The sequence below is a fragment of the Pangasianodon hypophthalmus genome, chromosome 11 (genome assembly GCF_027358585.1).
Source record: "Pangasianodon hypophthalmus isolate fPanHyp1 chromosome 11, fPanHyp1.pri, whole genome shotgun sequence".
Classification (NCBI taxonomy): domain Eukaryota; kingdom Metazoa; phylum Chordata; class Actinopteri; order Siluriformes; family Pangasiidae; genus Pangasianodon; species Pangasianodon hypophthalmus.
In genome coordinates, this window is record NC_069720.1 from 6,781,010 (window position 1) to 6,796,689 (window position 15,680).

Sequence of the window (15,680 nt, forward strand, 5' to 3'; positions counted from 1 at the left end):
TGTCTATCATTGCTGCTGTCATTCATAGCATTTTTGTAAATTTACCATACACAGTGGCTATCAAACACCCAGAGGAACATGGCATTGCTGACCACACCTAAACCAAGCAATTATCTGATTCTGAGTAAGCATCACTGCACACTGCCACGCTAGAAAGATGATTTTTTTTTCAGGTTATAACAACAACGTGATAAACACTGTCAATCTAAGAGATTTAGGGAAAAGTCATTCAAAAAACATCTTCATAAGAAAGAAGAACGCTTAGGAGATCTATGTGTGTATTTAGGTATACCTACAAGAATGTGCGAAAAATATTTCAGAATGTTTTTTTTTTTTTTTTTTTTTTTTCCCACCAAAAGCTTGAGTGCTTTCAAATACTGTGATAGAGGGAAATCGCAATATTTTTAGACAAGGTTATCATAAGTATTTGTATCCATCTCCACAGCCAAAGATACTTCGGCCCACGCTGCTCCCTGGAGAGGAGTTGGTAAGCGAAGGGCTGCGAGTGGTCCTGGACCCTGATGGACGTGAGGATGCTACGGGTGGCCTGCTGGGAGGCCCTCACATGCTGCCCGCAGAGGGGGCGCTCTTTCTCACCACCTACCGCATCATCTTCAAAGGCACTCCTCATGATCCTTTAGGTAAGAGCCAGCTCTCATGAGCCACTCTCTTATCAGGTTTCACAACAATGTGCACTTTGTGGACTGATTATCATGACAGTAGCACTATATTTGGAACATAATGCTTTACTGACACTTGTCCTATCTCTACAATGTAGTTCTTATCAACCTGACAGTTCTGTGTGTGTCTGTGTGTGTATCTGTATTTGTTTGAGTAGTCGGCGAGCAGCCTGTGATTAGAAGTTTTCCAGTGTCCACGCTGACTAAAGACAAAAAGATCACCATTCAGAACCAGCTTCAGCAGAACATGCAAGAAGGCTTGCAGCTTAGATCTGCCTCCTTCCAGGTATTACAGTGACTGAAAGGTTGAGAAGTGGAAAGGTTTTTGTGTTAAAACTTGTTTTTCCCTTTGGTGATGGATATTTCCGGTACATATGTGCAACCTTTTGTTTATACACCAGGGAAATAACTTGTATTATAATACACTTTTTTACAGAGTTCCTGCAGGCTGAGACTGACTTTAAAATAGTCGAATTTGTTTTGCATTTTTGTATACTCTTTAGGGGTGTCAATGATTTTACCATACTTTTGAGATAAAACATGATTCCACAATTTAGCCTTTTATTCAGCCTTATAATATTGAAAGTTTTTAAACATTACATTTTTAAATATTTTTAAGCAATACTGAATACATAGTATTGGCATGATGACATGAAGGGTATTTTAATGATTTACTTATGAAACCAAGAAAAAAGAATGACAGAACTGGCATTTATTCTTCCCATTATCTTCAGGAAATTTGGATGATATGAATTGAAAAAGATGTTTCATTTTGTTATGTGCGGTCTGTGTATGATCATGGAATAACTGACAACAGTATGGAACTATGTTGTTTGTGCATTTGAAGCACTGAAAAATATCTGCAGATTATAGAACAGCTCTGTTTCATAAACTGTGATAATTATGGAGGTGCAATGTACATTTTGATCCGATATGACTTTTTTTTTTTTTTTTTAATAACCATTATGTAGCTTTATGCTGCATATAAACCGAGCAGCGTACCCACATGTGTTGCGTTCTTCACGTACTATAAAGATTTTATGGCTCATTCCTATCTCTTTACTAACACGTGTTATATAAACCTGGGCTGCGTATAAAAGCGTGGGTCATTTGGGCCTCTTTGCCCATGTGTGGATGTGCTTGTGCTTGTGCTGTGCTGTCTGGGATGCATTATTAGACCTTTATTAAGCACGGCAATCCACTGGGGGTCTCTCTGTACTGTCAGAGTAGCCCCCTTAAGACCACAGAGATAGAAATGAAAAGGAAAGTGGATACACACAGGGTCATAGAGGCCAGCTAACCCTGCACAAAGATATTTCCTCCAGATCCTTGGGGAACGAAACGCTTTCCAAACCGACAACATCCATTTTAGAGCAGGTCAGCGGGGCCTGTTGTGTGTCTCCAAAAAAATTCCATTGATTATTTACAGATTGCTTTTGCCTTGTGGAGCCCTGGCTCCAGCTGAGAAATATTTTGGCAGTAAACAAACTGATAAATCTCACTAATGCAATCGTTGCTCATCGAGTAAGAACGTCTGTGTTCCGAGTGGAACTGATCATCTGATGTGATGCATCTTAGCTGATTAAGGTGGCATTCGACGAGGAGGTGACCTCTGAAATGGTGGAGATCTTCAGGAAGCACCTGCAGAGGATCCGTTACCCACAATCCATCTTCAGCACCTTTGCCTTCGCGGCAGGACAGACGGCTCCACAGCTTCTCCTGCCCAAGCAGAAGGAGAGGAACATGGGTTTCCGGTCAGTTGAAGTTTTAGTGTCTAACAGCATCACTGAAACCTCATCAGATTGTAGAACGCATTATTGAAATTAAATAACTGTCGTTAATTAAACATTTGGCCACAAAAGAACAGTTAGACTGAATATGAGTAACATTTGAAAGCCCTTTTTTCCAGACGTGGAAAAGTAAAAGACACTAAGGTTCTGAATCCATCATTTTTTTTTCCCCTTTTCCTGAAATATTTAATAAACTTTTAGAAATGTCAAGCAATGAATGTACATAGAGTACAGAAATTTATAAACCCAGATTGTCTTGGAAAGGTCTGGATTTTCACAAGGAAGGGGCAAGACCCCTGAAAAACTCAGTGCTCTTTAATGGGAACACGATGTGAAAGAGGAATTCACTTCCGGTTGCAGTTCATTTTGATTCACATCAAGTTTATCTAGATAAACTTTAGCCTTGCGGATTTTTGCAAGTTTTTGAAGCATGAGCCAACAGACAAGAAGAGGCAGTGGTCTCCTCTTTAAAATAATCAAATGGAGGGACTGCTGATTATGTAGTACTCAGAGTAGATTCCGCCTTTATATTTTCTTAATACAAAGCTTAATAATACAAAGCTTAAACTTAATACATTATTTAGAAAAAAACACCTAGCTTTTTAACACGTTAAAATATGTAGTAATGTAGCGTCACCACATAAAACCATTGTAAAACCTTTTAAGAATCACTTTATCATTGTTTTTGACAGTACGCTCTCCAAAACCATTGTAAAAGGAGCAAAGAGGGCAGGCAAAATCACCATGGGTCGTCAGTCCACGCTGCAGAAGAAAAACGACAAAGGCATGCGCATGACCTGGAACGAGGATGATGACATCTCAGGTGAGCTGCTTGCGTCAATGTGGGTAGCGGAAGGTCGTGGGGTATAGTCAGAGGTCATGACCTGTACTTATTGGTTTGTATCGTAGTATCAGATGACGGCGAGCCGCCCTCCAACAGCACTCTGAAGGCCTCGGACAAGTCCACTATGGAGCAGCTGGTGGAGCGTGCCTGCTTCCGGGATTACCAGAGACTGGGTCTGGGCACCATCACTGCCAGCTCCTCACGCTCCAAAAGTGGAGAGCAGTTCCGCGTGACGGCAATCAACAGACTCTACTCGCTCTGTCGCAGGTTTGATCACTCGTCTTGCTTTGACCTTGTGGATTAAACGGAATAAATTATTCTGAAAGCTTGTAAATTGGCAAGGTAATATTTAGAAAGAATTAGTAAAATTGTAAACATTGCTTACTTCAAGTAAGTAATCTTTATCTATATAGACCGTTTCAATGAGGTAAACAATAACAGAATTACTGCACAAGCCCGTTCCTAAAGAATTTCAGGTAGCGCCATGTTTAAAGATAAAGCTGTCAGAAAAAGTCTGATTAGCTTGTATTTCCTGAGTCTCCTGAAAAGTGAATGAACAAGATACAAATATATAAAATTTAACAATAAATGATCGATTGTCATTAACAATCTTTCAAACAAGAATTTGAGAAAACTGTTTGTTTTTTTTTTTTTTGCAGACGTAAAATTGATCCTGAATTGACTACCCAATGTGCACCGTTGCCTTAATACCTTGAAAGCTTATTTTAGTTTGGATGCTTACAATTAATTTCTTAGTGGAAAGATGGGAAACATTTGCTCTTATAATGAATCTATATTGTGTATGGTGAAGCTGGAGAAAGTACAGCACTGTCTAAAACACACTCAGCATGGTTTTTTGCTATGAAGGAAAGATAAGTTGCAAGCTAGCTAGCTGGTTAGCCTTCTTCTCTTTAGAAAGCAACATCCAGCTTGTATTGATGTCTTGTTTTAAATGTCTGTTAGACCTGGATATGGTTTTGTTAACGACCTTGAGTTGTGCAACAGTGCCACTTTTAAGAACGTAGTATTTCATTTAAGTTGAGATAAAATGTGTTCTGGACTAAATAGTGTGTGTCCAGCTGTCTCTATTTACTGCAGCAGTCCAGGTGTTTCAGTATGTTATGTCTTTTGGAAATGGATACACTTTAATTTCTGAAATCAGGTTTGTTCCCTGGCCTGAGAGATCATCTGACATCTGTACAACATGGTCCTAATCTCAGTTTGGATATCAATATTTAATATTAAGTTTAAGTTAAACACATTAAAACACACAAACAACACAGATCAGACACATTAGGTATGAAGACAAATAAAGGTCAAAGCATAGAAACGAGCCTTAAGCAGCTTTCTGAAAGTGTTCATTAATTCGCAAAGACAGAATACTCGCATTTATACGTCCGAAATATATTCAGAAGCTCCGTCGTTTAGTACTGAAAGTTCTAAATATCCATGGTGCATGAGACTAGCCATGAACACCACAGTAATGTGCTCCTTATAGTTAGAGTTTGTAAGAAAACAAGCTGCAGCGTTTTGGACTAGATTCAGGTCAGTTAAGAACTTGAATCGTCCAGGCTTGACGCACAAACGCAAGGAGTGTCTAAACTTGGCCAGTTTTCTTAATTCTTCACTGTTTTACAACAATGATAAACATTTATCTGAACAGGAGATTACTAATCAATCTGCTGCTCAGTACTGCAGTGTGTGTTATCGGTGAACTGCAGAAATCTAGTGAAATTAAATGAGAAGGTACAGTGATGGGTACAGTGTTGTAGCCTGATAGTCGATCTGCAATCTTCAAATGTTATGCAGTGCGATGTAAACCTCTTACCTTGTTTAACCTTGTAGGCCCCTGTGCCATTCTGTTAAATATTTATTGAAATAAATGTCACCGTGCCTGTTCTTGTTGCTATTACAGCTTTATTCACAGCACTTCACTAACTCATTAAAGGATTGGCTGTTTACTGGAAATGAAACAAGTGATTTATATCTCTGTGTTTTGCACAGTTACCCCGGGCTGCTGGTGGTGCCTCAGTCAGTGCAGGACGGCAGCCTGCAGAAAGTCGCACGCTGCTACAGACATAACCGGCTGCCTGTAGTGAGCTGGAAACACCCTCGCACCAAAGCCGTGCTGCTGCGCGCTGGCGGCTTCCACGGGAAAAGCGTAGTGGGACTGTTCAAGTCGCAAAACCCCTCCACAACAGGTGTTTAAATGAATTCCATTCCTCAAGGTTTCATCTCACTCTCCTTCTTGCATATAGACTGATGTAGGATTGTTATAACTGCGTTCACACTGACAAGTGACTTCATTTGAAAGGTTCCTTCGTTTGGCATTCATTACACATTTATAAGCATTGCACACATCTTTTATAAAACAATACTAGAGAATTTGTGTAAGGATTGTGTCAAAACCCAAGAGACGACCCGGGAGTTCAACTCTGACCCTGACACTGGGAAGCAATATAATTGGAAAAGTACCTACTTTGGGCTTTCATAACACATTCATTAGCATTGCATAAATATTTTATAAAGCAGTGCTGGAGAGTTCATGTAAGACATGTCAAAAGCCAAGACATGACACAAAAGTGTAACTGTGTTTACACTGGCAAGCAACACAGTGACTTAATTTCAAGGGTACCTCTACTGGGCATTCGTAAGCATTGTATAAATCTTTTATAAGACAGTCCATGAGAATTTATTTAAGGATTATGATATGGCACAAAAGTTTAACTCTGCATTCACACTGGTGTGTGGCCTAATTTGAAGGGTACCTACATTGGGCGTTCATAACACATTCATAAGCACTGCATCCATCTTTTAGTCAAAGTCCAAGATATGAAGTCTTTATGAAGTATATTGCTTTATCTTATGTAAAAGCAAAAAGAGAGAAGAAACCTAAAGTATCATTGTATCTGTATTTTATTTTTCAAATAACCTACATGTACTCATGCCTCTCTCTCTCTCTCTCTCTCTCTCTCTCTCTCTCTCTCTATCTCTCTCCCCATCTCTCTCTCTCTCTACCTTTCTTCCTCTGTTTCACCCCCTCTTTTTTCCTCTGTCTCTCTTTGCTCTCCGTCTCTCCCTCTGTGTCACCGTCTCTTCCTCTCTCTCTCTCTCTCTCTCTCTCTCTCTCTCTCTCTCTCTCTCTCTCTCTCTCACACACTCTCTCTATCTCTCTCCCCATCTCTCTCTCTACCTTTCTTCCTCTGTTTCACCCCCTCTTTTTTCCTCTGTCTCTCTTTGCTCTCCGTCTCTCCCTCTGTGTCACCGTCTCTTCCTCTCTCTCTGTCTCTAGCTCCTGTCTCTTCATCCGAGTCGTCCAGTAGTCTGGAGCAGGAGAAGTACCTGCAGGCCATCCTCAGCTCCATCCCTGTCTACTTCAAATCCAACTGCAGCAACACACTTTCCAACCGCTCCCTCATTGGTCTTTCTCCAGGTACATCATTCTCAGAACCTCTGATGCATTTTCCAATGAGCCCAAGCCCGAGATGTTTGTACTTGTTTTGGCTTTTTAGTTGTCCCCATTTCATCGAGTCTTATCTCCATGCTCCTTCCTCTCATTGCCAAAATTGTTATTTATATTTATGGGTCTGAGCTACAAAGGAACTAAAGCACAATGTGTGCACTTACAAAAAAGGAACAGGACACAAAAGGTCACCTCGAATTCATCTTACTGCTCCAGCTCATTCAGAAAGAACAACTGCATCATCAGCAAAGCCTCTCACACATAATGGGCCTCATTTATCAATATTTTAGTACAGTTGTGTGTAAATGTTATTGTGGGCCAAACCAAATGGAAAATTCCTGCGAGATTTACAAACATTTCTGTAACAGCTAAGATAGTTCATGGTGATTAAAAAAAAAAAGCGAATCAATTTGAAGTGGAGTTCAAATGATCGTTGACCCATGATCATTATCATATGATAAGTTAACATATAGGAGAAAAAAATGGAGTAGAAGAAAGGGTATATGCAGAAGGTCGTACAATTCCTTCCATCTTCTCACGTTCACTTGTTGAAATATACAAAAAAAAGATATTTTATTTAGTCATTGCTTAAAGAAAGGTCTTTTTTGTTCTTTTCCAAAACAAAGCCATTGGATGGTTTGCCTCATTTAGTTTTGCCTCACATTGAGGCCTAATTTACCTAAATTAGGTAGATTACCATACTATGAAATGTCTTAAAGTCCCACTTTATTTAAACATTAGTACATGCCAAACTGTTTTCCTAGGAAAAAGAAGAGCACTCATGAAGCGGGAAAGTGAAAAATCCCCAGAATACTTACTGGCTTACTGTGTGCTGAAGGATTGGATAGATAAGGCTGAATGTGGTTTTTATTTTTATTTTATCTGTCGTTCTCTGAGATGACTCAATACATATTAAACTGGTGAAGTGAAAGCAAGTGAAATGATCTGAATGAAACTATCACTTTCACAATGACGCCAGGTCTTCAGAAGGGGTTTTCACTCTCTACAGAGATTTGCAGAGCTACTTGCCCCAGTTCATGCAGGAATATAATCAGATTAAACACATAAAAATTAAAATGTAAATGCACTTGAGACACATGTGAAACAGATTTAAATCCGATTGCTCAAAACACCACGAGGTCCAAGATGCATTTTAACCACTTGGCATTTTGGAACCAATTTCACATATGCAGCATATGCATAAAGCAGTCAAAACCGTGGAGGGTTGTGTTTGAATGTAATGAACTAATTTTAAAATATTAACGTGCAGTACAAATAAGAGCTTGCTCATGAGTCTCATAAATCAGAAATCCATTCCTCTGAATCAAATGTCTTTCACAGCAACTGAAAGAAGAACATCCAGAATACCAAAGATGGTCCCTGTCCACTTGGATATTTCTTTCTCCAACAGTTTTACCAGAGGAGGTGAGTATGTCACGATCAGCTACTTTCATTAGCTCAGAGCAGTTTTAATTTTTCCTAAAGGCTCTTATTTTTCACTTCAAATCTCTAGTTAGGTTTCTGGTATTTTAAAAGCCGATTGTCTGTGTTCTGTTAGTGAACATGACCACAGTTGGACTTCCCACACACACACACACACACACACACACACGTTCATGCACACCATGTTGACTTTGGCCTGCCGTGAATTCTCAAATGACAGCTCAGCAGATGTTTGTTAGCATGATGCTCATGAGCACAGTTTTAGAAGTAAGGAATAAAATGCTGCTATAGGAAAATAATCAACGACGGAGTGGTGTGATTACGTCCCGAAATGTTTTTATTCCTCTTATACCACAGCAATTTGCTATTTGTATTAATTAAAGAACGACACATTGTACTTTTTCTGTTCATAGTTGCGTTTAATGTCATGGAACATCCACATAACATGAAGCTAATATGACAAAATCTGTCCTAAAGACTTTAACATGTCGTAGTTGCAAAGAGCTGACACTGGAGACTCTTTCCAAAAATGCTAAATGAACATCTCCATAGAAAAAAAACATCACCATATAAATGACTACACCTGTGATTTGCATTGCAGCCATAATTACTGGCAGAGCTGCTGTTAGAAAATGAATCAACACATTCTGCAATCACAGTCAAGAATTCAAGAGCGCTGTGATATAAAATGGACAAAACTTTGCATTCATCGATGATCATATTCTCGTATAACAGTTTCCTTTAAATGAATCGTTGATCCATCTGGAGTGAAACTGGGAGTGAAAGGGAGTGACCGTGTTGTAATTTGGGTTAAATGCGGCTGCTGCAAACGATGACTCAGACATCAGCGCTCAACCCGATGCTTTCCTTTCTTGGAGGAATGTACCATTGCTTCATCAGCAGGTGTAACCATTTAGAGTGCAATCCAATTACAGAGAGACCAATCCAATGTCTTGAACTTTTCAGAAATGTGGAATTGAGTCACTCATCATGATGTCATGAAACATCAGCGTGCACTAACTAGTGCCAAGGTGTGACAGCTCAAGGTGGAGTAAGAATAATAAAAAAACATTGATCAATGTCTGCAGCTGTGAGGTTAGACCATCAGTTCTACGAGGTCATAAGTATGGCACTTAAGTTACAGTTCTTCATATGTACATTGTGTATTTAACCCTCATTTTCATCCATCTCTCACCCATTTTGATTAATGTTGACAGTCATTCTGTAGCGCCGGCTGTTATAAAGGAATATTCCTCTTTTTTCCCAATCTGTAATGCATGTGTGATTACCATAGCCAAGATCTTTAATATGTGTGTGTGTGTGTGTGTTTTAAAGCCTCTTTAATGCAAATTCACTTATAATAGAAGTCTAAGGGAAGTTGGTAAAAAATGATCAAATATATGACTATACAAGGTGATTTATAAACCGCAGCTATTACACAGGAACAGTAAAGGTGTCAGGATGTGATGGAGATGAGAGAAAATCTTACCAAAGCTGAGTTTTATCAACTTTCCAACACTAGAGAAATACAGCAAAAAAGTACTTCCAGTTACTTCAGTGTAGGTTTTGTTTTATCCATACACCAGCATTGCCTGCCACCTCCACAGGTTCTTCCCCCTGAAAAAGTAGGTCCGACTCTCAAAGGACTAGTTATACAGTACCATCATATACTCAGAAGCCACTTTTGTTAGCAGTCTTTGCTCTCTGAACATCCGCAATTCTTGGCAGCATGGATTTCACAAGGTGTTGGAAACATTCCTTTGAGCTTCCATGTTGACATGATTGCAACACCTAACTGCTGCAGATTTGTCAGGAACACTGAACTCATTGTTGTGTTCATGGAACCAGTTTGAGAAGACAATCTCCACACCATTAAACCACCACCACCACCAGCCTGGATTCATCTCTGACACTAAGTCTCATGTCACAGCAGAAACTGAGAATCAACAGACTAGACGATGTTTTGAAATATTCTGCTGTCCAGTTTGTGTACGTCTGCTGTTGTAATCCATCTATTGACTGTCACATGACTGGCCAGTTGGATAATTGCACGAACAAGCAGGTGTACAGATGTTCTTATTAAAGTGGCCAGTGAATATAGAGCTTAATTTCCAAACATCGTGGATTCAATAATTCATGAAAGAATTCTACAAAAGAATGTTTGGTTTATACTTAGTTTATTGATGGAGTTATACAGCTGTCCTTAGACTTCCATTACGAAGGAGTTTGGAGTAAACAAACTTCTTTTTTAGTCCACAGAAACATCCCAACTGATGGAAAATGAGGTTGAAAAGCACTTGGAGGGGTGTGTTTGTGTTTGTAGTGTGTAATTTTTCTCCATCTGATGCAATTTCTCTGTCCTTCCCCCTCTCTCTACATCTTTAATCTACCAGTACTTGGGTACAAGGACAAACTTTTCACTTACACAAACCAAGCTAAAGGGAGACTCCACAATCAAGGTATAGTTCCTCTTTAACTAATCTGCTAATCTTTTTCACAAATCTTCCTTATAACACATTTCCCTCTGTCAGGTCATGGTCTACTTCACTAACCCCGGTTCTGTAGAGTTCACTGTGCCATCTCTGCCCACCACAAACCTCACTGACGTCCTCAGTTCCCCTCCATAAGTGTACAGTGAGCGCTAAGGACTCGGATTGTTTTGTGGTGTGTAGGAGCAGGTCTGTGCTGACTCAAGAGCAGTGTTCTGTGGTCTTCTGGTTTATGATTGCTGGGACATTCCAGCTGAGGACAGCAATTTGAGCGAGATTTGGTATTTACTGCTAACCTTGCAAGCAGATGGGAGATCATTCAGTGCTCTGAGGGTGAAACAGAATTCAGTTTCTAGCACAAGCAGTCTAGTCTCTGAGTAAGGAGTGAAATTTTAGGTGAAAATTGCATTTAATTTCATTACCCCGATATGATGCTGAGGTAGCAAACACCTTGCTCTTACTTCCTCCTCCTGCACTTGTTGTTATGTAATTTGTGAAAAGCTATTTAACCTTCTGACTGTTGTCCTTGTCTAATACCTGCACGTTCCTCTTTTGATGAAAGGTGTGTGGGCAAGTCTGCGCTCCAGTAACAGGTTCAGTCAGCACCTCTCTGCAGCCGACGTAGGGGCACGGCTGGCAGGCAAGGATCTGACGCCCCCTGCAGGAAGCGAAAGCCTCCAGACGCAGCTCCTCAAGCACCAAGCGGCTCTCTACATCTTTGGAGAAAAATCTCACCTCAGGGTACGGGCTCTGTGCTGATAATATTTGTTTTTAGTGATTTAAACAAAGGCATAACATTTATTCGGATGGGGTTTGTTTTACATGAAGTGCTGGGTCGGTGTTCTCGTCCTCCTCCCTTGAGAAATTCCATCTCAAAATGCACACCGCTTTTTGACTCAGAGTCAAAGGGCAGGCTGATCATTTTCGGCCCCTTCATAACAAAGCCATCTCTCTGACATCAGAGCAATATTTCTGACTGCTGCTAGTCACTAGACTTAGACGTTTTTGTGCACATAAATTAAAAAGATTGATAGATGCTTTGGAAGTCTCTTTAAAATTAGCGTTCTCGAAGTGAGGTCCACGAAGCAAAAAGTGCCTAATTTTTTTAATCAAAGAATTGTGTAATGACGAGATGGCCTGTTTGTTTGTTTGTTTGTGTTTTAATGAAAAGAGTTCCTGACTATAAAATGTTTTAGAAACCATGTTTCTTAGCTTCTTAGCAATAAGTCATGCCATTTTTCTCAGAACTAGAAAAGAACAGTCTATTAAAAAGGCTATTATAAGCTAAAGATACCTACAGCCACTATCAGGCCTTATCTTAAATCCATATATGCCACAATATCATGATACTTGTTAAAAAAAAAAAAAAAAAAAGTATGATTGACTTAATGCGATCATGCCACCTTGTGTAACATAAAACATGCGGGTTCAAAGGAAAAGAAAGCAGTTTGAAACTCCCCAAATCTATTCATCGTCATTCAGATGCAGCAGCTTTATCACAGAGGACATTGCACATGTTTGCAAATATGCGCAAATATTTTACTACAGACTACATTACGAGAAGCCCCGGGTCCGAATACGCCTTTAGGATTTAGGTTTTCTGTTTCAAAATGAGATGTCGGGTAACAGTTGCTATTTAACAACATTCCATAGCACTGAAGTAGATCTCATCATTTTGGCCTTTAAGTTAATTTTCCGGATAATAATAAATCTGCTAACTGATAAGATATTAATATCCGCTTATAAAGAGAGCTGATTTATCAATACAATTAACCTATTTTGGCTAAAACTGTATTACATTTGGACAACAGAGAGAGCTTTTGTACACAGTGGAAAACTGATGATTTTTTATTTTTTTTTTGGCTTGCTCATTTCACATAAATTAATATTCGGATTAGCAATTATGCATACTGAGTTCTTGTCTGCTTTTGTGGTCTGTGTTGTTTTTTTTTTGCATTCTTTTTATGCTCTGTAAAGGTCATTTCATTTTGTATGATCCACTGAGCATGAACAATAATTACTCAGCATTATACTGGTGATTGCAAAGTTCGTATCGCAACAGACGTGGTGCAGAATCTTTTCTTTGATTAAAGCTGCTACACACTATGATCTCTTAAGGTTGTTACTCATCACACTGTGCAATCTCGCTAAATTCTTGGGCGATTTCTATAACAGACTGTGTTTTCTCCATCATCGATCATGTTTGGTTGATTGGTGGATTTAGACAGCATTGTAGCAGCGCTATTTGGAAGCGTTATAGCAGCGCTCACACTCTTGAGTTCACTGCCCGAACTTTATCGGCTCGCGATGGCATTCTAAGTGTTCTAAGACCGGCAATGTCAACCAAAGATTTCTTTCATGATTGAGATTTTTGTCTGAGACAGCAAATTTGGACCGAACGTTGTACAGTGTAAAGCGGACTTTAGACCTGTTCACAGTATTACACTTTCTACGTGAGATAAGAGTGAGCTCTGACTTTTTCAGGGCTTCAAGCTGGACTCCATGCTGAACTGTGAGCTGGTGCCGGTGGAGTTCACAGACACCCGGCAGACCAAGGCCTCCTTCAAAAAATTGCTGCGGGCGTGCGCTCCCAGTGCCACGTCTACCGACTCCAACGAATCATTCCTTAAAGCCCTAGAGGAGAGCGAATGGATCCTGCAGGTGAGTTTTGTCCACCAGTTCATTCTTTGCTGTGCAGGTCTATGTCTTGATGTAAACACATGGACTGGGCCTTAACTGGGTTAATTTATGTGTCACTTTGGAGGATACACATGGTGTGTATAATATAGTCTGGTGTGAGTGTGTGTGTGTGTGTGTGTGTGTGTGTGTGTGTGTGTGTGTGCGCATGTGCATGCTGCCCTGTGATGGCCATCCAGGGTGTATTCCCACCTCGTATTCCTGGGATAGGCTCCGGATCGTTTGCGATCTTGACCAGGATAAAGTGCTTACTGAAGATGAATGAATGAATACTGTATAAGAACTGATTTATAAATTGTCAATTTCTTGTACTGTAACTAAGCAGCACTCGCAGCCCTGTTTATATACACAGTGCTCTTGCAGCAATTCACTGTGTCAGAAAACTTTATTAATTATTAACAACACTGATTGATGATGAAATTTGGGTAATGACATACTCTATGTGATTCCATTTGCAGTGTCAGTATTTTGGCTAGTGACAATGTTGACGTTATTTGGCATCTCGCCTCAGGCGCTGATGGGATACAGAGTTAATGTCAAGCACACGGTGATACATGCTGTTTAACTTAAAGCTCCATCTCTGCAGTTTTGCAATGCCGCTCCTGTGAGAATGGACTCTTTTCCGCTGCCGTGAATTTGACCCCTTCACAACCAGAGGAAGGGGGTCAAAGCTAACCCCCTTCCTCTGGTTAGCTTTCCCCAGGGAAACGATCCGATACAAAGATGGGAACTTATTGCGCTAAGAACCGTGCCCGACAAAAACCTCTTGCCCCGAGAACACCCCCTTGCCCCTCGTACACCAGAACAATATTATCTGTGAGGCTGTTTGCCAAGCGAGCTCATCTAGCTTAGTCAGCAGTGAACTCTGCCTGTACCTAGCTGACCGTGACAGAAATACACAGGAACTGCTAAACTTAGAGTCTGAGATTAAACCTGCTGTTCTGCTGATGTGTTTGTGTGTATCACAGCTGCACAAGCTACTCCAGCTGGCCCTCATCCTGGTGGAGCTGTTGGACAGCGGGTCTTCGGTGTTGCTGAGTCTGGAGGACGGCTGGGACATCACCACACAGGTGAGATTCCATCCTCACACGTTTATCACTCGTGTTCTTATTACCTGAGAGACTAGCGTCTTTGAATCATCATCTGCTGAGGTTAGGGTCAGAATGGACCAACCCCATCGTTTTTGTGTAACTGCAGTTTAAACAATGTTTCTCACATTCTTACAGGCTGAGCTCAAATGTTCCATGAATAAACGAGTGCAGCGTTATTTGCCGAGAGTGTTGTGTATCCTCAAATCCGTCTTCCCCTGGGCTTGTAAAGTGAAGCGATGTAGAGTGGGCACAGGGAGAGAGCGTGCCCATGCCAGACACGTGCTGGAACCTCTCTCTCTTTCTCCTCTCTCTCACTCTCCCAGTCTCTCTCTCTGACTGTCTGTCTGTCTCCCTCTCTTTCTCTCTCTCACTAACTGTCTATCTATCTCTCTCTTTTTCTCTCTTTCTCTCAGACTGTCTGTCTCTCTCTCTCTCTCTCTCTCTCTGTCTGACTCAATATTTGTTTCTCTCTCTCTTTCTCTCTAACTGTCTGTCTCTCTCTCTATCTCTGTTTTTCTCTCTCTCTTTCTCTCTCTCTCTCTCTTTTTCTTTCTCTCACACGCTCTCTCTCTGACTGTAATAACTCCCTTTCCCCCCTTTTCTCTCTGACTTTCCCCATCTGTCTCTCTCACTCTCTATCTGTGTGTGTCTCTCTGTGTGTCTATCTGTCTCTTTCTCTGTTTTCATCTCATTCTCTTTTTATGTCTCTTTATTGCTCTTCATCTCACACTGTCTCTCTGTTTCCCTCTACCTCTCTCTTTTCCACCCACCTCTCTCTGACTGTCTGCCTCTCTCTCTCCCTCTCTTTCTCGCTCTCTCACACACACTCCATCTTTCCATCCTCAGTTTTGTTCTGATTAAATAGGCTCCATATGCTCTGACTCGCTCTGGCTGCTAGCCTGCTCTGTTTGGGCGAAGCAGAACCGCATGTTCTTGTAGGATAGTTCTCAATTCTTCCAGATGACACCATGCATATCCGACCAGGAGGAGAGGTTAAAAAACAGAATTCTATACAGTCATTATGTCCCGACTGTACAAAGTAACTGAACTTTTGGCACTTTGGAAAGTAACTCTACTTTTTCCATCAGTGACTGGTTTAGCACCCATGGTTCCAGCTGGATGTTTTTTGGTTCCTGCTGAACACTATCTGCACAGACAAACACGGAATATAGAAGAATAATAG

General features: G+C 40.6%; 1 protein-coding gene across 3 annotated transcripts in view; it reads left to right on the forward strand.

Annotated features, from left to right (window-relative positions):
* sbf2 (SET binding factor 2) overlaps positions 1-15,680 on the forward strand; it is a 126,619-nt gene that overhangs the window by 100,788 nt on the left and 10,151 nt on the right. The window contains exons 22-33 of one of the 3 annotated variants that reach the window (XM_034308662.2): positions 446-641; positions 839-966; positions 2,259-2,434; positions 3,163-3,293; positions 3,386-3,581; positions 5,319-5,515; positions 6,607-6,747; positions 8,119-8,202; positions 10,614-10,679; positions 11,272-11,450; positions 13,194-13,370; positions 14,375-14,476. In XM_034308662.2, the coding sequence (XP_034164553.2) occupies positions 446-641; positions 839-966; positions 2,259-2,434; positions 3,163-3,293; positions 3,386-3,581; positions 5,319-5,515; positions 6,607-6,747; positions 8,119-8,202; positions 10,614-10,679; positions 11,272-11,450; positions 13,194-13,370; positions 14,375-14,476 (1,773 nt within the window). Of the gene's footprint in view, positions 1-445; positions 642-838; positions 967-2,258; positions 2,435-3,162; positions 3,294-3,379; positions 3,582-5,318; positions 5,516-6,606; positions 6,748-8,118; positions 8,203-10,613; positions 10,680-11,271; positions 11,451-13,193; positions 13,371-14,374; positions 14,477-15,680 lie in introns of all 3 variants that reach the window. The other 2 variants (XM_026930509.3, XM_026930510.3) reach the window with 2 other exon arrangements.